The 27,199-nt window shown below is 43.7% G+C and overlaps 1 protein-coding gene across 1 annotated transcript in view; it reads right to left on the reverse strand.

Annotated features, from left to right (window-relative positions):
- The window catches only part of SLC22A3 (solute carrier family 22 (organic cation transporter), member 3), a 30,250-nt gene extending 10,151 nt beyond the window's left edge, over nt 1–20,099 (reverse strand). Inside the window, 5 exon segments of the mRNA XM_010193553.1 lie at nt 1,379–1,496; nt 2,585–2,750; nt 5,496–5,650; nt 7,358–7,461; nt 19,683–20,099. Coding sequence (XP_010191855.1) covers nt 1,379–1,496; nt 2,585–2,750; nt 5,496–5,650; nt 7,358–7,461; nt 19,683–20,096 — 957 coding nt within the window. The 5' untranslated portion in view covers nt 20,097–20,099.
- Between the last annotated feature and the right edge of the window lie 7,100 nt (nt 20,100–27,199).

A 27,199-nucleotide genomic window follows, 5' to 3' on the forward strand; every position in this document is an offset into this window, starting at 1 on the left:
AACTGGATGTATGGATGATTTAGGGAGCCTGTTTCACATCAGGTAAATAAAATCCCACGGATTTGGGAACAGTTATCTGATGGTTCAGAAGGATACCAATACTTGGATTTAATCTGGAATCATACTCTAGGATTTTGGTGAAACAATCCCACTTTTTTTTATAAGTTGGGCTAAGTTCCCAGGTTCCCCTTACTTAAGAAGAGAAATGAGGAAGACCTACGGTAAGATACCAAGCTGTAGGAACTCAGGTTGCCAACTACCCATTACAAAGCACACACATCATGATGTCCCTTTCTGACAGGTTGGGACACATCAGTTTCCTTCAAACACTGCCATCCCAAAGTCTTTGCCTTTAGTCTCAGTGAAAATTTACTTAAAAGTCACACATGAATATTTTGTATATGTATAAAAATGAATGCATATACACATATGCAGGTCTGTAGGCATAAAGGATACTACTGTGTACTGATAGATATTTTACGTAGGCTAGTTCTTTCTAATAAGAAAATCCCAATTTCTTTCTGAATTACTTGCAGTGTGTTCAGCATGTCACACCTGGGTTGCTATGTGCTAAAACCTTGCAGGAGTTTTCCTTAGTTTAAATAATGATTTCTAACATTACAATAGTGAGCATTTAGGCTCCAGACCTTGTTTGTTACAGAACAAGAACTTCATTCACATCTGTTGTCATCACTGAAATCTAATGGCCAATGCCACAGTAAACACAGTCCAAGAGCCAGGCAACACTACCCAAAGAAAACAAGGCAAATGCTCCAATGACACAACAGCGATATTTGAAATGCATCAGTCCTTTCAGTTCTGTCAAGATCACTTGTCAAAGGACTGTAATCCTAACATATATTGTACTATTTTGTAAGTAGTGATCTCTGACAGAGCTTCCCCTATTTTGAATTTTGGGGCATATTTTCCCCCTATTGGGATGGAATAAAATTCATATTTAAATTCCTATTTTCTACATCATCTTCTCTTTAAGCTGTAAAAGGAAGTTCTAGCAAAGGAGCCAAGGAAGTGGATCCTGCTGTCTCCACTCACTCTGTCAGCTAAAACGTCAGATGTTGTGAAATATCATTTGCCTTCAGGCTAGTTTCTGATATTCCCATAAGGTTTTAAAGTAGGAGTGTTGCAAATCAAAGACCTGATTCGCTATCTTGCAAACTTCATTTTTCAGCCCGTTTCCTTCCAGCCAGTTTACTTTTATTCTTTTGCAATTCACAAAGTAGGTGTGGGACTGATAATCTTGTTCTAGTTTGACACTTCAAGAGTGTTGCCCATCACATAAAGAGAATTAATTTCAAAACAGCCTTCAAAAGATTTAAAAAGTTTAGAAAAAAACTCTATCTCAAACAGATGACAGTACCTCTGAGTAATGTGGTGAGAGATATTTCCCATTGTGTTTTGCAATGTTGTGCATGATTTTTAATGCCTTCTCTCCTTTTTTGCGTGTCAGGAGCCAACGTGGAGATTCAGGAACAACCCTGTAAGAATACACAAGTCATAAACAGGGGTTTTGCCCTTTAACATCGTAAGTCAATCTAAGTCCTTCGCCTTTTGCCTGTGTTAATACACAACACACTGATTTTTTTCAGTCTTTGGGATACAGAAACTCTTTTATGGACTGCTTTTCCAGTCAGTCTCCTGTGAAATATCTGATCCTTGTGGGCAAGAAAGAAGAAAATAGACTGTATCAATACTCTGCAAAACTGAAAAATAAGAAATCTAACTATGCACTACAGATGTCACAAGTATGATAACCAACAAGCAAACAAGGTGCCTGTAGAACAGCAAGGAATAATGAAATTCAACACTAAACACATGTTTTGCCAAGTACAGACAGACGAGGAAACTTCTAGTGGTATCATTATAAGATAGACACACACACACTCAAAAGTATACATATTTTATAAACTGAACACAAAGCGATACTATTGATTGGTATTTCAGTTTCTGCTAGCATAGGGTTAAGATGATTCACAGTTTAAAAGTTTACAACAGACAATGTCGAAGGAAGCAGTGCATGGAAAGAGGGTGTGTGGATTAGTTTCTTTGGATCCAGTCCAGAAGGTGTGTGGATTGATTTCTCTTGGATCCAGCCCACAGGATGGCTGCACTCCACTGGGACAGATGTTCAACCCAGCAGGTTGATCTGCTTTCTCATTATCTATACTGCCCAACTCATGGGACCTGTAGGGCAACTTCAGGTTTGAACTGAGTACATAATTAAAGGTAAAGCTGAGGTACCATGGCTGATGGGAAAAACAGACTTTGGTTAAGTTAACCAGATAAACAGCCAGCCCAGGGCTACACAGGAGCAGAGCGGAGTTCTCTGAAGGCGCAGCTGTGGCTGATGAAATAAGCAAACCCTGGGCAGAAAAAGGAAAGTAATGTATGCCTGTGATTCACAAAAAGGAAAAAAAAGAATGCCAAAATCAACAATATGCAAGTATCTCCTTCCTAACCTACAACATCTTGCACACTGGAGGCTTGGGACCACAGCAGGAGTCTCAAGATGCTCCAATAAAAAAGGGAATAGCAATAATGACAAGACCAATGACTGCAACATTACCAGTAATAGAGCAGGAAGAGGAAGTTGGGCAGTGAAATGGCCAGCTGGATCCCCTGCCAGGTGGGAACCAAGTATGCAATTCCAGGGAGAATCATAATTCCCAGGGTGAAGAATATCTGAATCACGATGCCAACAATTCGCTGGTCAGAACCAACGATTTCCGTCACTGAGCAGAGAGAAAGACAAAATAAACAATACAGCAACAAACCTAACTGAAAAGAAAACTGCTAGTGGTGGAACATAAGGAAGGATAGCACTGTATCAGGTCACAAGTCTGTCTAGCTCAGTGTCTGCCTTCAGCAGTGCGAGCATGTCACTGAGGCTGTCCAGGGCAAGCATGGATGACACCTCCTCATCAATTCACTCAGCATTCTTCAGCTAGGGGGTTTCTGACTGCATGTTTACTAATGGATTAAACAGGGCCAGAAAAGGGGTTTGAGACTGCATCATGATCATGCTTAATAGTAAACTGTTAGCATTTCCCCTGACACAGTTTTGGCCCACGCCCCAGACTAGAGGATCCTCCAGGCAGGGGTTGCTCCCAGCAGGTAATATGGAAAGGCATCCTACCATGCTGGTTGTTCTGAGGGCTAGAGTATGCCCCACAGTTGATTTTATTTACTAGGAAAAACATAGCATTTGTTGTTTGTTTGTTTGTTTGTTTGTTTATCCTGTGGTGGATTTTTTATTTTGTGAGTGTGTCTAATTGCTTCTGAAACCAATATAAGCCTGTATTTCAGGCAATATCCCATGGCCATGAGACCTATAGCTGAGATGAGCAATGCATGAATCATAGAATCACAGAATGGTTTGGGTTGGAAGAGACCTTAAAGATCATCTAGTTTCAACCTCCCTGCCATGGGCAGGGACACCTCCGACTAGACTAGGCTGCTCAAGGCCCCATCCAACCTGGCCTTGAATACTTCTAGGGAGGGGCTATCCTGGAAGATGCCTACAGGCATCCTCCCTACAGATCAGTAGCTTGGAGATGTATTAATGGTAACCATCCTCCTGGTGCAACCAAACCAATGATCTGCACACGTCTTTTAAAAGATGTTAGTTGATAAATACTCTGGGTGATCCTGAGACATAGGAGTAGTTCCCTGAAGGGATTTAGATGGAATCATTCTCCCCAAGAATTAAGCAACTTGTTTAGGGCAGTAGTAATACACTGTCCCTCAGGATGTCATACCTCTGAACCTTTCCCTAAAGTTAGGCAGTTTGATCTGAGCATTCCTTTCTGTTAAAACTAGGCCATTTTAAGGAAGCTACAGGTCTGTCATAAAACATTTTGCCACTTAGAGCACTTGCCATAGTTTTACAGTAAGATCTCAGTTTTAAATTAGGCCATGTGCTTGGAGGTTAGGGGAAAAGCAGCTTCTGGCCCTTTCACTGGGTCTTAGACCAGGGCTACTCAGCAGTGTTACTGCCCAGAAAACTGGGGCACTTCTGGGCTTTAGATTCTGAGAGGGCTAGATGGATGTATTTGCACATAAATCACCACAGTGTTACCAGGTCTTACTATAACTGTTTACACCTGGTTGTAATTCTTCTCTCACTCATCTAAATTCCACTAGGAATTAAAAAAAAAGTCACAGGCCTCACAGCCTATAGTGATGGTACAAATTTTTGTACTATATAAGGATGTAATCACTGTGGTTTGGATTATCAGAGTAGATTGTGGAATGGCTGATTTTTTTTTAAGTAAATCTGTCATCACATCTCTAGTAGGATGCATTCCTCAATGTCATGCCATTTCATGCTCTAGAAAGAAGTTTCCCTTTCTGAACCTGGCAGTCATTCAAGATGCCACAACAATACCCTTTTCTCATGAAAAGTAAGTTTGCTATACAAGGAATATATGACAGCTGAATCATGACTATAACCTATCAAAGAGCCTGGATCCCTGCTGTTTTGATGCTATTTATAAAAAAAGCTTCCCTTCCTTTTCCCTTTTCAGGAAATAATAATCCCAATATGAACACTGGTGTCCAGCCTGGCACTAAGCAAATCCTCCTAGCTTTAGTGAAGAGGAGCCATCCAAGTGTCTGTCCTACCAATGAGGTTTTCCTGTTAATTTCTCTGAGCATCTGCAGAAGATATTCAGATTCTGCCAAAATTAACCATGTCCCTATTTGTGTATCTGGTTTATCTGAGGCTTGCTCTGTAGATTTTGATCATCTTAGTGATCTTCTATGTAATAAGAAAAGTTTTATATATACACATTCCAGTCCTCCATCTCTTAAACAATTATATCAATACTTCCCCATTGGAGTCCATACATTAGACAGTCATAAAAGTCCTTAGATAACATCAGCAGAAAGTGTTGCATTGCTGCTGAATTGCCCATGCCCACTTACAGACATATTCAAGTACCACAGTGATGGGTACGAAAGGAGAACCTGAACAGTTTTGAAGGACACATCACTCTTGTTAGTCTGCCCTCATGCATTACCTCTTCCTCGCTCTTCTCTATGTGATCCTACGAGGTCAGACAGGCATGTACATCAGTACTGAATATCAGAAAGAGTTTACACTTGCTGCTATTCTCAGAGGCCACCTCTGTACCAGCAGACATTGCCAGGTAAGGAAACATTATACTGCTTAGCTGCTAGAAAGGCTCCTAGCGTGGTCTGGAGAGAGGCCAGTGACTGCTTCCCCAAGCATTCAGTGCAGGCATGAGCCCAGACCACACATGATGCCAAGTCACAATCTGCATGCAGGCACCTTGTCTTAGAGAACAAATGCATTAGCTAAGATGGACTTGGGTTATTCCTTGTCTGCTGACCCCATGGTCAGTGCTGTGTTTCCAAGAAAAAGTATTATCAAGAGCAGATGTAGCCAGACTCCTTGTCCTCCAAAAATCCCTCAATTTTCCTAACCAGAAAAGAAAGAAGATAATGGCTCTCACCAATCACGTAGCATGTCATCCACGTTCCCTTGCCAAACACACCTTGGAGAAAACGGAAGATCAAAAATATAGTAAAGTTTGGTGCAAATGCCACTATGATACCACATATCCCAACCCCGAGACAGGAGAGCAGGTAGATGAGGATTCTGCCATATCTGTGGAAAAAGGGAAAGAAAGTGAAAATCATGAAAAGGCACAGGGATTTCTTTTTTCCCCTAGCATCTCATTTTAATGCTAGATCTGTAAGTACCTTTTTGAGACCAGCCTTGTTCCAAAGAGAGACTGCCTGAAACTTCGTAGGGTTGGGCCTTGGATATGGGACACCTTTTCCTGTGGTTATTGTCACTGCCTTTACGTCACTAATTTTAAAACTGATGATGTCCTCACCAGGCCCCCTTTTATTTTAAAAAACAGTTTGCCTTTTTGTATGTAAATTATGGCCCATATGTTACAGTTCAGATTTTTTATCCAGTTGAAATAAGGGCAACTTTCATTGGGGATTTCTGTTTTCACAAGTCTGTCTCCTAATAGTAATTACAGCCAGCTCTGTAAAAGTATGCAATTTCTGCTTTAAATACTTTACGTGATTTTCCAGTGTTTTGTTTAGGATTACACTGCTTGTTTTCAAAGTCTGCATAACATATTCATGAGCTTCATTTTCCATTAAAAACATCATTATTAATAGATGTGCCCAAGGTAAGCCATAATTCAAAAAAAAACCCAACAAATCCTCCCTGGCAACTGTGTCCCTGGAACAGAACTAGAATTCCCATTTTTATCTCTTCTCCATTGTTATTGACACTGTTTTAAGGAGAATCATAGAAACATTTGGTTGGAAAAGACCTTTAAGATCATAAAGTCCAACCATAAAAGAATAAACTGGGAAAACTGATGTATCTGTTTATCTTACCAAAAAGTATTTGAGAGAATATTTATTCATTCGTTTTGTTCAAAAGGTTTCACATCAAGGAGACAAGTCCACTGGTCTGGCTGCAGCACATTTCTCCAGTGCTATCAATGTACAACATTTGTAGTTGTATGGTAGATAGATTATGCTTAATACACAAGTACTCCTAGGCATATTATTTTATTTTAATAATTATCTGTATTATCTCTAGTCTTACATGGTCATAAGGTGCTAGTATTGCAACTGCCCAGCCAGATACCGAGCAGAAATATCTTAAGTTAGCCAGTGGCTAACTTTCTTTTCCACCTCATTTTTTTCATTATTACTCTATCTCTTGGAAAGATGAGGTTTTCCTTGAAAGTAATTTTGCTTGCTAGTTCAAAATTCATTATTAGGATATCATCCCAGATAATTCTGCAAGTATTCCTACCTACAATGAAATAGCACTTTAAGTTATTAGTACTACTATTACAGACATCAAAGAAAAAAGCTATAATTTCAGTGGAAAGTGTATGAGTCCAGCCTGTGAATTAAGAGAGTTACCATATTGAGTCCCTTCCTTCTTTCCTCGAGTAGCTGCTTTCTTCATCAATGACATCTATTAAACATCCTCTAATAAAGACCAGTCCATAAAACTCCTTTGAATGTTTCCTTTTCATTTCTGTGTCCTCCTACCCTTCCTGAGTCCAGATGTGCACAGAAAACACTGGAAACCATAAGAATGTCTTTTTATGACATTTTAACATCCAAATATGATCAGTAGGCATGATCATGTGAAGTTTTGAGCCCAAAAGGAAGCAAAGATTACATTGGCTGGGTTCTGCTAACCCAGACTGAGGATGTTTATCCAAAGTGAATTAAACCTCCAAAGTGCTGACACATACTTATTGCAGGTGATGTTACAAGTGATTTTACCTCAAAGAAAAATCAAAGGAAAGCAACTCTTGTACAGTACCTGTCTGCAGCATAGCCCAGTGTGAACGCACCAACCAGAAACCCCAGATTGAGGATAGCCTGTGAGAGATCCAGCATCCAGGCATTGCCGCACACAAGGTTATACTGCAGGAAGAAGGGAGAGGCATAAACACCTCAGGTGGATCACTCATTATCCTTAGGGCAAAATGTTATAGCAACTGCATAGGGCCAGATAGAAAGGGAAAGGGAAAAGGGAAGGAGAAACTCAAATGTGCTTGTTGAACAGCAAGCACCAGTGGGGCAGTGAAGCGCAGCCATAGCAAGCACTCTTCAAGCGTGGCAGATGCACCCACCCTACTAAAGACCTGAGAAAAACCCAACAAAGACAGTGCTAAAGTTTCTGGCCCTGGTGACGCCAGGACTGCCTCCCCCCTCACAGCTCCACACAGTGGGGGTCAAAGGAGGGAAAGCTGAGGTCCCCAGCCAATAGGGGGTGACACGACCATGTATTGACCGCAGATCAGATTCAACCAGGGTATAAATGGGGCCCCGCCAGAGGACTCATTGGAGTCGGTCCTCCTCAGAGCAGCAGGTCTGCAGTCGGGGATTCTCCCCTTGAGTTGGGACGCCACTTAAGGTAACTTCTCGAGATTGAGAGCCCTCCCTTTTTGGTGAGTGAGTGAGTGCACATTTTGGATCGTTTGGCCAAATCTTAAGAATTCTTAACTCAGCTGTGTCTGGTAATATTCCCAACCAGCATATCGAACCTGTATTTGTTGAATGTCAGCGGGATGTTGTTTTGGTGAATGAAGTTTTGTCTGCTTCATTTCAGTTGCAGATTAAAGCTTGTTTGAGTTCATTATTTGTGTGTGTGTAGCCATTTTGGTGCGATTCTGTGACACAAGCTATGGTGAAGATAGAGGGAGAGGTCCTCCCTGCCAAAAGAATGATGTGTACCATGCCTCAGTTGTCCAGATATGGAAAGCAAATTACTCTTTTGCAGATCAAACACAACACTCTTAAATATGTTGTCATGGCAAAGCCATGACTCTGTTTAGTGCAAAATAGGGGTGCACAGCTATAGCCAATGAAAACACCAGCTTATAGAAATGGCTTAATTCTTTTTCTTAGTGCCTTGTAGATAACAGCAAAAACATGTGGTCTCTGAGAAAACTGAAAACAGATCTCAGACCAACTTCAGACACATTGAATACATATTTTCTTGGTGTAGCTTTCCCAGACTTTTCTATTCCTTATACCGTAACTCCCTAACATGGCATTACATTGGTGCACATCTGAAGAATTTATTAATGGGGATGGGGATGCGTGGGAAGAAGGGAGGAGGAAAATGGGCGAGAGGAAGGAAGACAAAGAGACTAAGTATTAAAACTAAAATGAAACAAAAAGTGAAATAGTTATCCAGACAGCATGTTATTGCAAATTACTTTAGAGGTTCTTTGAGAATAAAGAAATACCAACCACTGCCTGCCAATTTCTGCAGACCTTACAGGAGTTGGGAGGTTTTGGACCATGCCTGGGGTAACCTTAGGAACAATGCAGCTTCAGGACCAAGGGAAGCCACAGACAATAGCAGCTGTCACCATATACCCTAGAGAGACCTTTTGGCTTTCAGACATGAGGTGTAAGAAATCTCTTTATAGCTAGCAAGGTGCTGGTTGCTGAAGCACACACAGTATGTCACGTTTGTGCACACCAGCACGTGTACCACAATACCAGTGCTCAAATGTTGTGCTTGGATGAGGTGGCCACATGGTGGGTTAGAGAGAAGTTTAACAGCCTCTTCTGTCACTCACAGCTCTCTAGACTCTGAAATTTAGTGTTGCAAGCCTGAGATCCATCTTAGCCCACTTGCCTGCTGTAGTGTCCAGCATGTACTGCCTGGGATTTCAGGGGTGCCTACACAGGAGATACAGAGGGAACCCAGGCCTGGATTTCACTGAGCCTGAATCTGGACTCAAAAAGCCAAAGTAATACTCCTAGATGTTTATTTATGTATCTAAATAAGAAACCATTTCTTTTAATATTATGAATGCCACACAGGTGCCATTCACACTCTTTTCACTTTTAAAAATTAAACTCCTCAGTTTTGGTTCCAAATGCGCTATTAGCAGTGTCACTGACAGTAACTACAGCAGAATCATTGTTGCTAGTCATTATTTTACTGGAAGTCCAGGATTTGGGGGCTATTTTTGGCTTTTTGTTTTCCTTGAAGCCACAGGTCTAGGAATTTTGTGACTGGGAGCTGTAGTTTTCAGCTGTGACAAATGGGAAGAAAAACTTGGCTAGTAACCTCATAGGTCCCCCTCTCAGCTCAGCCAGGCCATCAGCATCTGGCTTCCACTTCTGTAGATATTGAGTCAGAGCTGCAGAAACCTCAGCTTTCTCTGAGAGGGATAAAACCTGCTCTCAGTTTTCATACTCAAGGGCTATAGCAATGCTTTCCTGAAATAGCCTGAACACTTCAAACACTGCTTAACCTCTTGCTTCTTGAAACTATGACAACCCTGGCAAATAGTATCAAAAGATGCAGCTTTCGAGAGCAGAGTTTTTTCATGAGAATGACCATTAAAATAAGATTTTGGAAGGCAATGCAATTGACTGTGTTGATGACAGAGGTTGATACAGAGTGAGCTGATGCTTAGGGTTACTCCTGCTGTTACCCATATCTCCTGGAATAATAAAATACTTTAGGTAGCAAGGGACCTCTGAAGCACTCTGATCCAAACCCCCACTCACAGCAGGACCCGCTTTGAGCTTACATCCAAATTCACATCAAAGCTGATTGCTCCAGGCCTTGTCCCGGCAAGTTTTCAGCATCTCCCAGGGTGGAGGCTCCACAGCATCCCTGGGCATTTCTGGTGGGGTTTTTAACTGTCCTCTGCTATTACCAGGCTGAGGGTATTTTTCCTCTTAATATTACTCTGGGTGTCACCTCTTTTTCAAAAATTGTTTACAGAGATGGAGAGTGACAGAGGCCAGCTTCAACCTGCATCTGTGTTCCAGCTCTACACCGTTTAACATAAACCTTTGCACTGTTATATCCTCCTTCCAGCAGACATTTGTGGAGCGACCCTGGCAGCGCCATTTCCCAGAGGTGCAAAAAGAAGCCCTCACACTTCTCTGCTAGCAGTCCTCAGGAATAACAGAGGGATCTGAGCCCATGGTCTGCAGAGTGAGTCATCTCCCAGTGAAGGTTAAGATCGCTCAGCACCTCACAAGTGGCTCAGCTTCTTGAAGGATCAAGTCCTTGGAGAGAAATACCAGGCTGGTAGATCAGCAGGGAGGTCTTCATACAGGACCAGGTTAAAAGCCCTTCACAGAATTGTGTGAAAGAATAACATCCTACAATACTTATGATTTCTCCCAGAGATGTTCATGAGAGAGGACTGTATCTTAAGCCTGAAGAGCCAAGGAGGGAATGAGGAAGGGAGTGTTATTACCTCATCAGAAACAGCAATAAATTAGTGTGAGAACACAATAAAAAGGTGCATGTAATAACAAAACTGTTAAATCAATATGAAAATGAGAGACATAAAGTCCATAAACAAAAACACTGTCTATCATTTAAAATCCGCTCGCCTCTAATTTCAGTCGTCCATGTCAAAGACCAGGCACCAGATTTCTAACACCTATAAGCTGCACTAGGATTACAGCCATTGAACACACTGGGTTTCCCAAGACCCAGGAGGCCATCCTGGCAGCCCAGAGGGATCGCTGGCAGCACTGGATAGGTGGCTGTCCCCTGGGAGGAGAGGCATGTGGGACAGGGCCAGCCCTGCACCCTCAGCACACTGCAGTCGCTCTCCCGGGAAGGGCACCTGCCTTTAGAGGAGCAGAGGAAAAGCTGCAAAGCTCCCAGTGCGCTTGTGGGTGGCTGTGCAGGCAGCACTGAAGTCGTGCCCAAGCAAGCAGCCAGTCTGCCCCTGCGTCCACTGCAGGCACAGCCTTCAGGGTTTAGACTTTTGATCCTTTTTCAAAGGGTAGATTTTATTTTTTAAATAATTTTATCCCTCTTTACTGTAAACAGGCCATGGATAAGCTGTCATGAAAGAGGACAGGAGAACAAGTGCATGCCAGGAAGACAGATGGAAAAATATCTTTAACAGAGAGGATTCTTTCATCTGAACAGCAATTTCAGATTATTTAGGTGGCAGCTGAGTCTGGGTCTTGGCTAACAATATAGTCAAGTATTTTAAATATTTTGGGAAACAGGAAAATACAGAAAACTTCTAAGAAACTATGAGCTCTTTCTGAAGAGATTAGTGACAATACACTAACTGTACTCTCATAAGTTATTTTTCAAGTATTTAAATAACTTATGGTACAGATAAGCATTCTCAGACCTTTTCTGTTTGCTTGACGTAACACCTAGCATTTAAGTCATCATCCTGCTAGTGTCTTGCTCTTCGTTTGCAAACATAACCTTTAGAGGGGAATGTAACCTTTAAAAGAGAATTGCACACCCTTCAGAGATCTTTTTCTGATCCAAGCTGCCTGTCAGACCCACATCACCACTTCAGCTGTGACACAGACTGTTTCTATGCTGAGCCAGACACAATCTATGTTGCAAAGAGCTCACTGACCAAGCGCGAATCCATTCAAATATCCAGTGTCATCAAAGAGCAGAAAAGCTATCCCTGTCAGTAGCCATCTCCCAGCTTGAGTAATAGGAGGTCCCATTCCCTGAAAGCAAACAGTCTTCTCATAATATAATAAAAAAAATGCTAGCACACTGTCTTTAAATGTCACAGATCACACTCCCGTGATCCCATTTGCTCTCCAAAATCAGTAACACTGAGAATTAAAAACTCTAGGGCTCTCCATCTGCCTAGACCACGGCTGTCTGACTTTGGTTTTCTTTGTTTTCTTCCTGAATGTTCCAGTTTGGCACCTCCAAGGAAGAAGAGCTCTAGCTCACATGATTGAAAATAAGCTGCAGAATAGATGTGAGACCAGTGGCTCATTGCAGAGCCACACAACCCTCAGCAAGCTGAGATCCAGCTGAGGTTTCCCTTCAGAAGTGTCACATCTATGGCTGCAACAGCACACCCTTAGTGCTACAAAATTTGGGACATATCCTGGATAAACGTTTGGGAGATGTCGGAGTGAGGAAAGCTTAGTGTCCTGTCCTCCCTGGGCATTTGTAGATGTCTCTGTCCATGAACAGTATCCTCACAGTACATGTCTGTGCCACGAAGTAAGCACTTCTGCTTTCACTTGAATAAGCTCACCCAGGACAGCACAGCAGAAAGGGAATGTCGTAATGTCCTGTATTCGGTCCCCTTTCCTCCATAGATTTCCAGTTCCTGAAGGGGTCCTATAGGAAAGCTGGGGAGGGACTTTTTACAAGAGCAGGTAGTGATAGAACAAGGGGGAATGGTTTTAAACTGGAAGAGGGTAGATGTAGACTAGATATTAGGAAGAAATTCTTTACTGTGAGGGTGGTGAGACAGTGACACAGGTTGCCCAGGGAAGTTGCAAATGTCCCCTCCCTGGCAGTGTTCAAGGCCAGGGTGGACAGGGCTTTGGGCATCCTGGTCTGGTGGGAGGTGTCCCTGCCCATGGCAGGGGGGTTGGACTGGATGATCTTTAAGGTCCCTTCCAACCCAAACCATTCTGTGATTCTGTGATTCTATGATTTGAAATTTAATTGCTAAAACATTTACTGCAGTGCTGGGGGGAAGGATATGGAAAAAGAAAGGAAAACCTTAGATGTTTTTGTTCCTGCTCTTAAGCCTGTTTGTTGACCTGGCTACACCTAAACCCTGTTAAAACCTAGATAGCCAGATCCTTATTGCAGTCATCAAGTGGGTGAGCTAGCTCAGCTGCCCAGCAGCACCTAAAGGCACATCCTCTTCCTCAGCATTGCCATGCTCCCTGCTAAGCCCCTCACTGCACCAATGCAAGCACCCAGCACAACCTTGCAACTTGTCTCTGCATTCAGTACTGCATTTGCCTGCACGAATTCTGTCTGCTGCATGACAAAAAGCATCATGTTCCTGAACACAGTCTCCTTCCATTTAGGGAGCTGACTGAAAAAAGGTAGTGCTGCCAAAACTGATAAACAATCCACATCTGCAGTCCTTTCCTTTTAGCCCTGGCAATGAGCTGCCATCCTGAGCAGAAGTGAGATGCTGCCAACAGAGATAGGCAGCAGGAACCGGCTCGTTCAGGACATCTCCCTCTGTAGCATCCTTAACAGAGTGGAGAAAATCTGTCACTTTCAACATGACAGCCTTGCAGTACAGGCAGCCATACACCCCTGCTTGGAAATACATCCTTGTGTTGAATGATTTTCTACCAGCTAAAGGCTTGAACATCAATGTGAAATCCCAGTGCAGATTTGCGGTAGCAGTAGCGTGGCTGGAAGAAACCACACTGGTGCACTTTGCTGATTTCTAAAGCAGCAGCAGACCTGAGTGCTTCTCCCTGGGAGAAGCAAGAGGTTTTGCACTGGTTCCCTGCATTTCATTAGTGGAGTAATCTCTACAGAAAGGAGTGGGAACCGGCTGAGACGGGAACAGAAGAAATGCTTGTACAAGACTAATGACTGGGAAATATGGGGGCTGTGACAACTTCTTATTTCTTCATAGCTTGGCAGAAGGCAAACGTTTTCCATTTTAGTTTGACTTGTAGACTAACCACAAACTTACAGTTCCTGGTGCTTGAGAGGCTTTATGCACTGAGCAAGTCCCAAAACATTTCATCACACCTATCCCCGTAGAAATGTATTACTTTAAATGACAACATGCTATTAAAAGCTCCTTAAATTGTAGCAACTTCAAGTAGGAGTTTGGAAACACTTTACTGTCTGTTACAATTTAATTTCAAAATTATGTATGACACTCTTTGGTCAATAAAGGGATCTACAATGATTCCTTAGCTCAATTACAACAGCATATTAAGAGCCCACGCTTACATTTCAAGTGGCATTCATACAAGTGGCCAAACAGAGGCTGGTTTACCTTTGCACTCCCAGTGACAAATGGTTGAGGGCAATATTCATCATTTAAGGAAAGCTGGGAGATGCAGACTGTTGCTGCATGTTCCTTATTTGTTGCTGGGCAGCTCTTCTCCATCTCTCTTGTCTTCTGGGCTGTTGAACTGCTGTCTTTCACACAGTCTCAATGCAACAAAACACCCTGCAAGCACATGTAGCGGAAAGGGAGAATTTGCCTTTTTTTTTTTTTTCTCCTTCTGTCAAAGCTTCTGTCAGAGTGTTAAGGGACTAAGCAAGGACACTGTCCTTCCCCAAGTCTTTTTTAGCAGGACAAATGAAGTCAACCTTTACCCTGCTCCTCGGGCACTGTGGCTCAAGGCTTGAGGAACAGCTCAGCTTTGAAAGCTCTGGAGGTTCCTCCTTTGCACATAGACCAGGCCCCAGCTGGTGCCCTCTCATCTCTGTTACTCAGGTCACCTGAACTCACTGAGCCTTCTAGGACAAAAGACCTGTTCTGTCCTTTTTTATTATGTCTATCCATGGCCAAAGCAAGAGGGAGGTGGAGAAACTCACCATCTCCTAAATGGGGGAAAACAGCAGCTGTCCTAAAAACAATAAGAAACACCAAGGCCCAAACCCTCAGCCAGTACCAAGTGACTTGAGGGTGGTGACAGAAACATAGCCCCGCTGGCGCAACCCGTGAAAGGAACTGCTCAAAGCCCCTCTCGTACTGAGAAAGCTTAATTAGAGCTTCACAAGTAATTGAGCAATTGCTGCTTCTTCTGCTCCTCTGTCTGCCCTTTTCCCCTCTACTACTTAATATTAATCTCACCATGACAGTGGAAATAAGACAGGGTACTACCATGCTAGTGACAATAATCATACTAGATCAACTCTTTTAGGGTGAGTTGTGTTGTTTATTGCCTTGGAGGAGGACAGGAAAAGGACCAGCTGTGCTTTCTCCACCCTGAGCTTGACTGTCATGTTATCTCCTGCTCTGAAGGGCTGCAAAATCTATGCCACAAAGACTGCTTTGCTTACAGGTTTCTCTGCAAATGCTGGCTGAATGTTATTTTCTAAGACAGCTGGCAAGCAGAGCAGTAAGAAGATTTATTCCCAGCAGGTGCAATAGGATATGTTCAGATGATCATTTGTCCACCTCAGACCTCACACTTTGGCAATAAATTGGTGCCAGGTCTTGACATGACATCATCTATGGCGTGAAGACTTGCTGCAGACAGGGCATATTGGAATTGCTCCCTTCTGCTGAACTTCTGCCAACAAAGGCTGCCAATAAGCCTAAAATATGCCAGCTGTGCTGTAGCTGCTGCTGACCACGTAAACTTCCCTTTTCCTTTCATCCACCACCATGGGCCATTCAACCTGCAGATGCAACTGTAATTCATGCACATGCCCCTAGGAGTCATCACCACCAAAAATGTCTGAATAAAATGGCTATCACTTTGCAAACTATCACCAGCCGCTCTTTCACAGAGTGCTAGACTTTCTCCACTGCAACAAAAGTACATAGCGACAAAGCCCAGGAGTATTAAAGGTCAGTGACTCAGTCTTCAGCCCATTTGCCTGGGGAAATTAGGTTTATTGACTTCCATATGTCCTGAGTATGTGCTGAGCCTCATAAGGCTCACCCAGTAGGAGATGGCAGGCAGCATGCTTTCTGCTTCAAGTGTTATGGGAAGCAGGGAGTGACCTGGGCTCCCTCCCAGAGTCCCAAGCCAGAGCACGAGGTTGTGCCCCCCCCAGTCCACCACAGTCCCCTTATACCCCTACTTTTCCTCTTTCTCCATCTGCTGCACAGAAATGTCATCCTTTCCTGCCCTCCTCCTCCTGTAGGAGATGCTGCTGTCACCAGTCTTCCATTCTGAGCAGTGTCAGCCACCTGCTACAACCAAGATTCATTTCAGATGGCATCAGCTGGCACGAGCCAGGAATGGATTTAGCTCAGTAATTACCCGCTCTTCAAGCAAAATCTGAGAAGTCACTGGGTTCCCATTCCACCGCTGACGCACGCAGCCACGTCTTCCAGTTTCAATTAAACGGGAGTAGATTGCACTGAGCCAAGGTTCTCTGCGCAGATCCACCACCTGTGACACCATTGTGTCGGAGGGGGCACTGCAAAGTATTACACATAGCGGAGGACTTTGCTGATATCTCAAAACCTTTACATCATCCCAGCTCTGGTTTGCTCGGCTTTAATTCAGGCACCCCGCTGCTGGGCTGTGTGCGCAGCACCAGTGGACAACTTCTCCTCTGATCTGGATCGCCCTTGCGGAAAAGCCTGGCCTAAATCAATGGAGCAGAGACCCTTAGGCATGTTACTGCAGAAGTAGGGTCCTCCTCTCGGAACCTCTTAGGCATTAAAAGAGGACTTTAAAAGAGAGTCTTTAGCAGTGCTTTGTTGCCTGATACTAGACCAAGTTAACTGGCTTTGTCATGTGTGGCTTTTGTGATGATTTCTTAATAGATTATGCTCATCTCCTCTAATCCTGAAGGAGGAAAGCCCTGGTACATTGTCTTGGCACCCTGTTATACCCCAGCACTGAGACTGAGGAGTAGGTGAAGCAGCAGGCACCTCAAACACTGCCTACAAAGCAATTGGTGCTTTTTATCAGTCCACATTCCCCCTTTTTCCTCTCCTTCCTTCTGCTGATGCTACTGTGAACACCTTTGCAGAAGACAGCTGTCTAAGGTGAGAGAGAAGCCAGCGAGCAGCATGCTCCAGTCATCCACAAACCAGAGCAATGACGTTAGGTACTGCAACACCATTCATTTCACAACTCCTCGTGAATCAGTGCCTCCAGCCATGCAATTTAGCTTCTTTGGGGTGCTCAGAAATTAATGCAATAGCCTGTGGTTTGGCCAGACTTGCCCTGTGATGTGACATCTTCACTCAGCAAAGGCTTTACGTGCTTGCATTTGTCCTCTGCCTCCCCTGCCATACTGCAAACCCACACCAAGTCTGCTCTTGCTGTAGGCCTGGAAGAACTCCTTCAGTATCCTGACATTTCCTCCCCCCACTCCCCTCCATCTCCTTCCTCCCTGAACATAGGTCCTTTGGATTGTCATGTAACTCATTCTTTTAGCTTCATCTCCTTGGTCACTTCCACTGTTGATTCATCCAGACATAAAGTGTAAAAATCTTAAGACAGTTGAAAGAAAAAGACCATTTGTCTGTGCACATGGTCAAAATGTAGCATTTACAAGTAGACACATAGAAAAGATGCATTTGGTGATCTGATTAAACAGATCATGGGATTAAAATCTGGGGTTTAAATTGTCTTTGATGGATGTACAACACATTAATAGATATCAAGCTCCTTTTAACAGGTGATTTCAAACAATTAAGCCAGGAGGTGCATGCCAAATGCTTCCTTTTTAGATGGAGAAGCTGAGTCTCGTGGGATGTGATTTATCCAGCAAATGTTGCAAAACTGGGAACAGGAAACAAGTGCCACAGGTCACAGTTGAGCACCTTCCCACCAAGGTGCCCCCAGCCAGCAAGAGTTGCTCTAGCAGCCACAGTGACACTGATGTTGGGACCTGCTGCCCTGGCACAGGGGACAGACAGTCCCAGCCTGTTGCTACTTGCAGACTGTTACTCCCTGGCAATATGTGCCTGTGGGAGCACAGGTGGGAGCGTTACCATAAGCATCTCTCCAGGAGAAGCAGGGGAAGAAAGCACAGATGGACAAGGTGTTTTCACTGAACTTCTCACTCTCATTTATTGCTGCAACACACTCACTCATTTCATTTCCTCTTATCTGTACCCACTGGCTCAGCACTGCTGGAAAATCACAGTGTCTTTGCTAGATACACAAACTGCTGCCATAAACGGACTCTGAGCAGAGTCTTATGGACACAACTTAACATGCTTTCACTTTATCTGAAGGGAAAAAAAAAGAACAACAAAAGAAAATGAATCTCCCTGAAGAGAACAGCTAGCACAGACTGCCCAAGTAAAAGACACTAAGCCCCAACCCCTCACAGTCCCCCAGCAGAGGTACCTTAGGAGAAGCAGCATAACGTTTCCACCACAGCTGCCTCCCATGGTTCACTTCAAAGCCAGGCACGGGAGTCCTGTCATTCCCAGGGACCAAAGTTTGACACCAACTCCCTGCATGTCATTTGTGGCCCTCCAAGAAGCCTTGATTTTGGCAATCACACACAAAAGCCAGTTCTGAAACTTTGCTCTAGGGCTAGCCAGGTGCTCTGATGTATTGTCTCCTGAGCATAGATTCTGGCTAAGGCTGCTCAGGTCAGATGCAGTGCTCAGGTCTGAAAACCCTGAAGGCTGAAAGCAGATTCAGCAGTCACAACTGATTAGGGAAGAATGATGAATTGAAAGGTCAGGATAGGCACCGCTTTTCAGTTCACTATTTGCTCAGGGCTTTTCCTGATCTGCCCTGCTCTGTATTTTGGAGGGCACAGCTCCCATGCAAGCACCTAACCACGGTTAAAAACCATAGAAGGAGGCTCATGAGACAGGCAGGAACCAAAACCTATGGTTGCATTGACACATTTTGTGGTGCACCTTGATGATTTCCTAGGCAGCCTCTCTGAGCACACTTCATATTTTTCATCACTGCATTGGTGACAGTTACTGTCAAGACGACCTTAAAATACACACCCCTAGTGTCCAGACTGTGTCCTGGAGCCAGACCACAGCACATCCACAGCATGATTACAGATTACACAGAGAATCGCCTAGGAAAGCATCTTACATGGCCTTTTGTGGCCTCATTAAAAAGTCACTACATTTGCCAGCATTTACCATTATTGGTAATAGTCTGCACTTCTCTGACACTGTCATTTCAGGAAAAGCTGAATGATAGCTTTGGGCAAAAATGTGCTTTAGTTTGTGTTGGGTTTTTTTCTTTAGTAAGCACAATAATTTCTGCTGACTCCTTTCAGATCTCAGACGGGCAGTCTGTCACCAGCTTTTTTTATTACCTCCAGTCTTAAATGTTCAGTACTGGAAATACAGATAACATGCAGTGATTCAGATTGGCAATTAGGGTTTATACCACCAAAGTTGCTGGCCCAAAACTGAGCACCAGAAGCCTCAGCTGCAAGGTCTTAACTCTTTATTTCTATTTGACATTCCTTCTACGACAGAGCAATCTGTGTGTGGGGTGTCTGGCTTTGTGTGGGGTGCTTGGCTTTGGAAAGCCACCCTTCAGATCAGCTCACCTTTCTCTTAAAGCTTGATGCTGATACTGCATCATAATTATTGTCCCGATTTGCTTGTGACTCAGAATGAAACAAATTTGGAAAGGAAAACCAGCCACCAAAGCAATGACACTTGCAGCGTAAATCCCATTTTACTGCTGCAATCCCGGACTGGGATGGAAGCCACTGATTAGAGGACAGGGATTTTTCTTACCTCGCTGACGATGGATGAGTGGGGCTGTTTAAACACCCAGTTATCGTGGCATGTGGTGAGCGGCAGGTTGCCCACGCTGTGATTCCTGTAGCGGGCGAGCGGGCTGGCGCAGCTGATGGAGGTGTCCCATGCAACATCCAGCCTCTCGCACTCCCCGCTGGAGGACCCATTCCCCAGGCGCAGGGGCAGTACCGTGAAGTTTTGTTCCTCTTCCAGCGTCCAGCCACATTGTTCACTTAATTCAGCTGCCCCAGGGATCCTGCACCAGTAGTTGTTTGGTGCCTGCCCAAGGAACACCACGCTGGCGAACAGGAAAGAAAAAGTTATGCCCGTCTGGCAAAGGAGGAAAAAGACCCTCTTCTGAAATCTTCCAAATTCCCCAGCTTCCTTCAAAACCTCATCGAAAGATGGCATTATGCGAGGCAGTCTGTCCACTTGCAGCAGTCCAAGAGTTGGCAGAGTTTGCTTTCACACTTCGCATCGACTGCTGGCACTTCCTATAAATGTGACCGTCTCGCTGCTCCTCGCTCTGCTCTTCTCATGTGCACACACAGATACAGAGACACACAGACAGACACACAGACATGCGGATACGCAACACTGCCGGTAGCATGAGCGGAGCCAGACCGCGACAGAGCTGCAGGCAGGCATTCAAGTGCGTGCCCAAGCACACATACAGAGACTCAGGGCATGTCGAGTAGTGTGGGGCTTGCACACAGCCAGAGAGGAGAGCGATTTAAAACGCACAAACATATTGTAGGGGAGGAGCATTTCCTATTCATCCCGAATGTTAAACAGATTATGTAATAAACCCAGTTAACTCCTTCGGTGCAGGTGAGCTGCGAGTGCCAGCTCCCACCACGGCTGCGATAAATAAATAGGTGCAAGGATAAAGCAGAGACAAACGAGAGAGAGGGCAGAAGTTGCTGCCAAAAAGCAGCAGCGAGGGATGCAGCCTCTCTGCGGGATGGCAGGGGCAGAAAGAAAGTTGTTTCAAAGATAAAAAAAAGTAAATAGAAAGACTACAACGTCTTTCCTTCAGTAAATAGAAATGAATACTGTGGCAATGTTTACTTACTTCTCCAAAGAACTACTTCACCATCTGTACAGATTTAATTTGCAAGAGTCTTTGATTTCTGTAGTGTAAATAAAGTGAAGCTCACAAACTGCGCTAGTCCAAAATCCAGGAAATTTTTTTAAGTTGGATCCACCTGTTCAAGAAGGCTTTTATATGACCCTGTTAATTTTAATTTCACAAAGTCTTCAAAATATTTAAAAGAGAAATGACCAGCTTTTCTTCCTCAAAAATGAATGAAAAACAAGTTATTTCACTTTTCTGTTCAGCTGTTTGTTTGAGTGAGGGGAGAAGGGAAAGGAGAGCCAGGACTGTGGTGCATTTTGTGTGCACATGGGCACATCTTCTATAGAATTCCCTGAATCAAATCAGACATGCAACGGCAGGTGCTTTACGCTTTGTCCAGCATCATGAGGTCCATGGCCACTCTCTTCTCTTGAGAGAAAAAGCACAGGGACAGCATCGATCAAAGATGTCTCCTGCAATCCCTTGTCTCTGATTACCTACAGCTTTGACCATGGGTGTCTATGGTTTTGAAGTCAAGTACAATTTCTAAAACATTTGGATCCAGACCAAGGAAGGCTTTGGTTACTATATAGACTATCTGACATGGACTTTGTAACAGATATGAGACCAGTGCTGTGATGTGAGTTCAGCAAAGATATGTGTTTCTAGGTAGATGTGCTGCTGTGCTTGCATCAGAGAATGCCTTTGAGGGAACTTGGTTTGACTCCTGGTCATGCTGTTTTGCAGTAATCGAGTTTAGAGGCCATGAACACATCACCTTTGGGTCCAGGCCTGTGCTGAGGAGATGGGACACTGTCTGATGGCTGCTTTCAAACAAGAGAAGCTCTTTTATCCCAACTGGGGGTCAATGATGCTGCGATGTCAAAGGTCAGATGGTTTATCCTGACAGCTTCCAGTGATTGGGTAAGAGATTGTCTTTGTAGGGACCACCACAAATACAAATAAACGGAGACAGAGTCTGATAGTCAGCCTGTGCACTGCTCCCACAGCTCTGCTTGAGGGTGTATCAAACCTCCACTGCTCCTCAAGCCGTACTCCAATAAAACTGTTGCCTTTATCCCTGTTGGGTATTAGCTCAATTGTGAATGATAAGGATTAGTCCTCTGTAAGCCATGTAAAGCCATGTACCAATGTAGCTGTGCTCAGCATTTTACCTGTTTCAGAAGCCCATTGGTGCAATTACCATGACCATCTCTTAGGTACTCAGTAGAGCTGGACCAGATTAGATCGACTGATAATTCAGTCCACTATCGCAACATTGCTTCTGGGCCTACTTTCTTTGCTAAAAGAAAGCACAGTCTAGTGGTAGGTTGTCAGAATTTCAGACACCTCAACCATTATGCTCTTGTCATGCACAGCATGGTCTGACAGACTAGAAGCCAGAAAATCTAGCAGCTGAGAGAGATCAATGCTAATGTCGTGGCAGCTTACATCTGAGAGCCTTCCTAACATTCCCTGCAGCTACACTTCTGGTCACACAGACAAAGATTCATTCAGTAAAATCAGTCCAACTGTCTTGCATAGGTGATGTCAAAGAAACTTTGGTTCCTCAATGTTCATCCGTGTTTTCATTCCTCTGTTCAAAAATGGCTTATCAGTATTTGCCACGGTAACAGTGTGCTGCAAGACACCAGTTTGTCAAAGAAATGTAAAATATCTCAGTGAGAGACGCATGAGAGTGTGTATTAGTGCATTTATTACAGCAAAAAATTCCCAGCTTCCCTGAGGTTTTCCTGGAACTTCTAAGGATGGGAAGATCATGGTTTTGTATACAAAAACTGTAACTGTAACTTCTTGAAAGAATTACTTTAAGTCTCCGAGGACAGATCTCGGGGACAAACCATCAATTTAAACATTTCATCCTATACATACAGTATGATCTTTGATACTGGGAAATAAGCAAGGGAAGAGCGAGCCACGGAAGATATTGAGTGATGAAGAAAGCAGAAGCCATAAAAAAAGATGTGGAGAGGAGAACAGAAAGAAGTGTGTGGGGGGAAGAGTGAGAAGGCATCAAGCCAGGGAAAGCGGATAGCCAGAAGCGGTGATGAAAGGGGAGCAGAGGAGAAAGAGATATAGAAGTACAACTAAATTACAATAATAAATATCTTCAGCTGGAACTCTGTTTAGAAGCCCAAAGTCACAGCTATTTAGGAAACAGAATGAAAGCTATATAGTCTAGAAGGAAAGGTACATACACTCACTGTACACTCATGGCACTAGACTGGCATTTATACATTCCTGGGTTACAACATAAGACATTTGGATCAATAGCTACTCTGGCTGAAACCTGGAAAGTTACAACTTCACTGCAACACACTGGATAACCTTTGCCAGTGCTTCAGTCAAATACTTGAAAACCTCAAAGTCCTTCTTTGGGACACTGTAAGCAGTGAGGCAGTGACATCAGCCAGTTTGCAGACACGTGAGGGCACCAGCCTATGTAACAGAATGGTTTTCATTATAAAGATATGTAGAAAACCATGACCCAGGATTATGATCCCCTGCAGAGACGTTCCTCTTACTAAATAAAAGAGGGGCTGTGAACAAGCTTGGGCAGCGATCATCCACCCAGCCTGCTATCTTGCTGCTTCATATTGCACCAAATATTTGTCCCCCATACAAATCTGCTACAGACTACATGGCCCTAAGCAGTAGAGGTACAAACCAGTCATCATCATAACATCCTAGGGCCAGGACACTGCCTACACCAGCCTTTTCTTCAGCTCTTCATGCCAGGAGGAGGCGGAGGGACCTCCACAGCCCTACATTTGGGGATTGTCTGTACCTCTGCTAACTGGTGACTCCACAGCAGACATTACCACAAGGAACCAGGCAGCAGTCACTCAAAGTACGTTGCACAGATCTTAATGGCAATGTTTGGTTCACAGCAGAAGATGGCAGGGCCCTTCATTGCTCTTCACCACTCACTTCACCTTTCATGCACCCTCCAGCTGCATCCTCTGGGTTTGACTCTCCTGTGCAAAAAACATTGCTCTTCTGTGCTGGAGTGCAGACCCCCAGAAATACTGCATGTTCAGAGGGCTCACATTGTTACAACATATCTCATTGAGAAACCAGGCTGGAAAGAATATAGTTTTGGAGATTAAGTAAATGGTTGATTTTTTAAGATCAGAGCAAGACTTTTTTGGGTGGCAATTAGAAATATTTACAGTCCACTCTCCCACACATGGTACAATTGCCTTCCAAGTCTTGACACTAAATTAGATGCAGCTTTTTCTCTGACAGTTCTTGTGTTTTGTTTTCTGTTGCTTTTGTTTTCTTCCTTTCATTTTTTTAATCTTTTTTTTTCCTCCCACCACCCACTTTCATCTTCTTCTTTTATCCTCCCCCCTCCCCCCGGCTTCTTCTTCTTCCAGATTTCCTCTTTTTCTTTCCAAAAGGTGGCAACTCTATTCAATGGAGTATGTCCTTTCCCAGGCCTCCAGATCAACTTAGTGAGCTGCAGGCTAACTTTGAGACATGGGAAAAGTCAATTCAAATCAACAGGGTTTCCACCTTTTGGCAACCCATGAAAGCAATGCACAATGCGTTATAGTCCCCTCCAACACTATTTCCATGCCTTTAGGCTATTTTTACCATCTTGGTTCCAAGAACAAATATAAATAAATGTAGTTCTAGGAACTGTGGAGTACAACAACCAAGGGGATCTGTACTCATTGCTAGGACAGCAGCTGAAACAGCAGAGGAAAATGGGGACATGGGGAGAGAAGGGAAAATCCAAATGAGGGGAAAAAAAGTGGAGAGTGAAAGGAAAAGCATACCAGGTGCAAAGACGCTCCAGTTTCTCTCCTCACAGGAGAAGAAAAATAAACGGAAACCAGACAAGTAGCAACCACACCGGAGACAACCCATATGTCTGCCATTTTCAGCATGTGAAGGTAAAAAACTTATAGTAGGGGAGAAAGCCATCCTCCATTCACAGCCCATGCTCATTCTCATGGCCTCAGCTTTTCCTTCCCTCATGGGGTTTAGGTGCTTATAGCCCCTGGGGCTCCTGCAGGCTCATCCCCACCACAGCCAGCGGCAAGGGCCCTGTCCCCTTTGCCCCACACCTCTCCTTGCAGGGGCTCTTTCTGGGGGTGAAGCATCCTCTGCCACGATACAAATGGGATCCTGATGGGCCTGTCTTTTCTTAACCAAACCCAGTGTTGTTTTGCTACCATGGCACTTGCACACTGTTCCTCTTCGCCTCTTTAAGATCAGGTGCCACATATTTGGGTGCCTGCAGGAACGCATCTCTGTTCCCCACTGACTTTAATCCTACTTAAGGAAAGGAGCAGAAAGCTGTGGTTCTCCAAGCATGTCTGGGAACACTTGCTCATCAGGACTGCAGCTCAGTATCTGAGACAGGCTGAGGAACCGAAAGGGCTCCTCAGCTTCTCCAAGGCCAGCTGAAGGAAGGGCAGCCAGAGGAAAAGATGTTCCTACACACATATTTTTATAGTCCATATGTGGCTTCCCTCATCCTTTTCCTCTTCACCCAGTCACTCTGGAGGCCAGTGGAGAGGCTACACCAGGCACTGCCTTCCTGTTCAGATAAATATGCTGTAATCCCACAGCACGTGTGTCAGGACCCTTGCTAATGACTTTGAATAACCAAGAGTTTCGGCCATGAGATAAGACAAAGCGAGTTCACCAAAGGCTATTTCACACAATGGAACAAACAAGGGATATTTTCAGAGACAAGTGTAAAGGCCTGATAAAATGAAAATGTCCCTCCGTGTTATCAGACAGCTGTGAATCACAAGCTTGCTTTCTCCTCAGCTGCACCTGCCTCAAGTCCTGCCTGGAAAGATGGGGGAAATGGCATCAGTTTTCTTTGTGATTTTCCATAGTTGCACATCCCCCTCCTGTGACTCAGTGTCCATCAACTATTGGAAACAATATTTTTTAAATACTAAGAAAAGGGCTTTTTGTGAGAGCTTCCAGCCCAGTTTTGTGAGAATAAAGGTGAAACATTTAAACCATATCAAGGATGGTATCAGTGCAGTGAAGACTTCTGGGAGTGCCACTCACTAGCTGCCTGCTTCCCTAGCTGTTTCTGAAGTGGGAGTTTCATTAAAAAAAATATCCTTGCAGAGTTTCTAACATTAGTCTTTTTTATCTGCTTTCATAGTATTTCTCAGTTTGCTGTTATATCAAATATTCCCCAAAACCTTTTTTTGTGGCCTTCCTATTGCATCCTTTATTTTTCTGAGAACTCTTAGGATCTTCGTAGACCACTAAGCTTGTCAGTGTAACAGAAATGCTAGCATTCAAACATATGAGAAGAAGGTAACAGAGCAGTTCTCCCAGACCACTACTGTCCATCTTATAGACAGCTTTGGGTAGAAGCAACATAGCTTGGTATAGCAGAGAACTGATGTTCAAAATATCCCATGAGCCTAAATAGCTAGCTGATCAAACTATACATGGAAAAATTAATATACATCTCGTAGTTATGTGAAAAATTATCTAGTCTCATCAAATTCCTATTTCTGGCTTTCAAGTTAATAACAATTTTTGGTTTTTTTTACCACAACTGAAAAAGAACTGAGATACAGCTCTGCAGAAAATAAAAAAGGCTGCAGGAGCAGGGCAAATTCAGAGCTGCAGCAGAGACCCAGCACACTCCAAATGCACCACCAAAACTTTGCATCATCCTGGAAGGATGGATGGGAACTAGTAATTCCTCAGTGCCTTTCTCTAATCTCTCTATAGTTGTTTTTGGAAGCCCTTAGTGGTGACAATCTATTTATAGTTGACTCTAGTTTTGTAGTTTATCTCTGCTCTAACATTGTGTCCTTTGTCCCAACTGCACAATAGCAACACCAAGTAATTCTTTACAGCTGGGTTCTCACCTCTTGCTTGATTAGCATGCTTCATTAATAGGAAGAGGGACGAGGCCACTTTCATCAGGCTGCTTAGCTGGGCGTATGTCCTTGCTCTTCACAATCCAACACCTAGCACACTACTTAAAATGGGCTTTTTTTGGGTATGTGGACCTACCACAGAGTACTTCTGTTGCTCAGTGCTTTCAGTTGTTTTAATGCTTATTTGCTTTTAAATGTCAGTATATTTATTAAACAGGATTTGTTATATTTTCTCTTCCTTGGTAAATCTTCCTGAGTGTATTTAATTATAAATTACAAAGATGTAAATATCTGATGTGGAGACGCAAATCAAGAATGATTCAATAAACATTTGAAAATCAAGGAATTGTTTATATTGGTCTGAGATCCCAAAATCCTGAGCAAACAGATGAGCTGAAGCAAAGGCCAGTTCACGCTGAATATATCTGCAAAATTTTCACCATTTCTATACATTTTCCTGTGAAACAGTCCTGCACTGGCTAGATGAAAAGTTTAACACCTGCCTTTTGGGAAGCTGGACTGCATGTCAGAGGGAATCC

Source organism: Mesitornis unicolor, unplaced genomic scaffold, assembly GCF_000695765.1.
Source record: "Mesitornis unicolor isolate BGI_N332 unplaced genomic scaffold, ASM69576v1 scaffold22400, whole genome shotgun sequence".
NCBI classification, from domain to species: Eukaryota; Metazoa; Chordata; class Aves; order Mesitornithiformes; family Mesitornithidae; genus Mesitornis; species Mesitornis unicolor.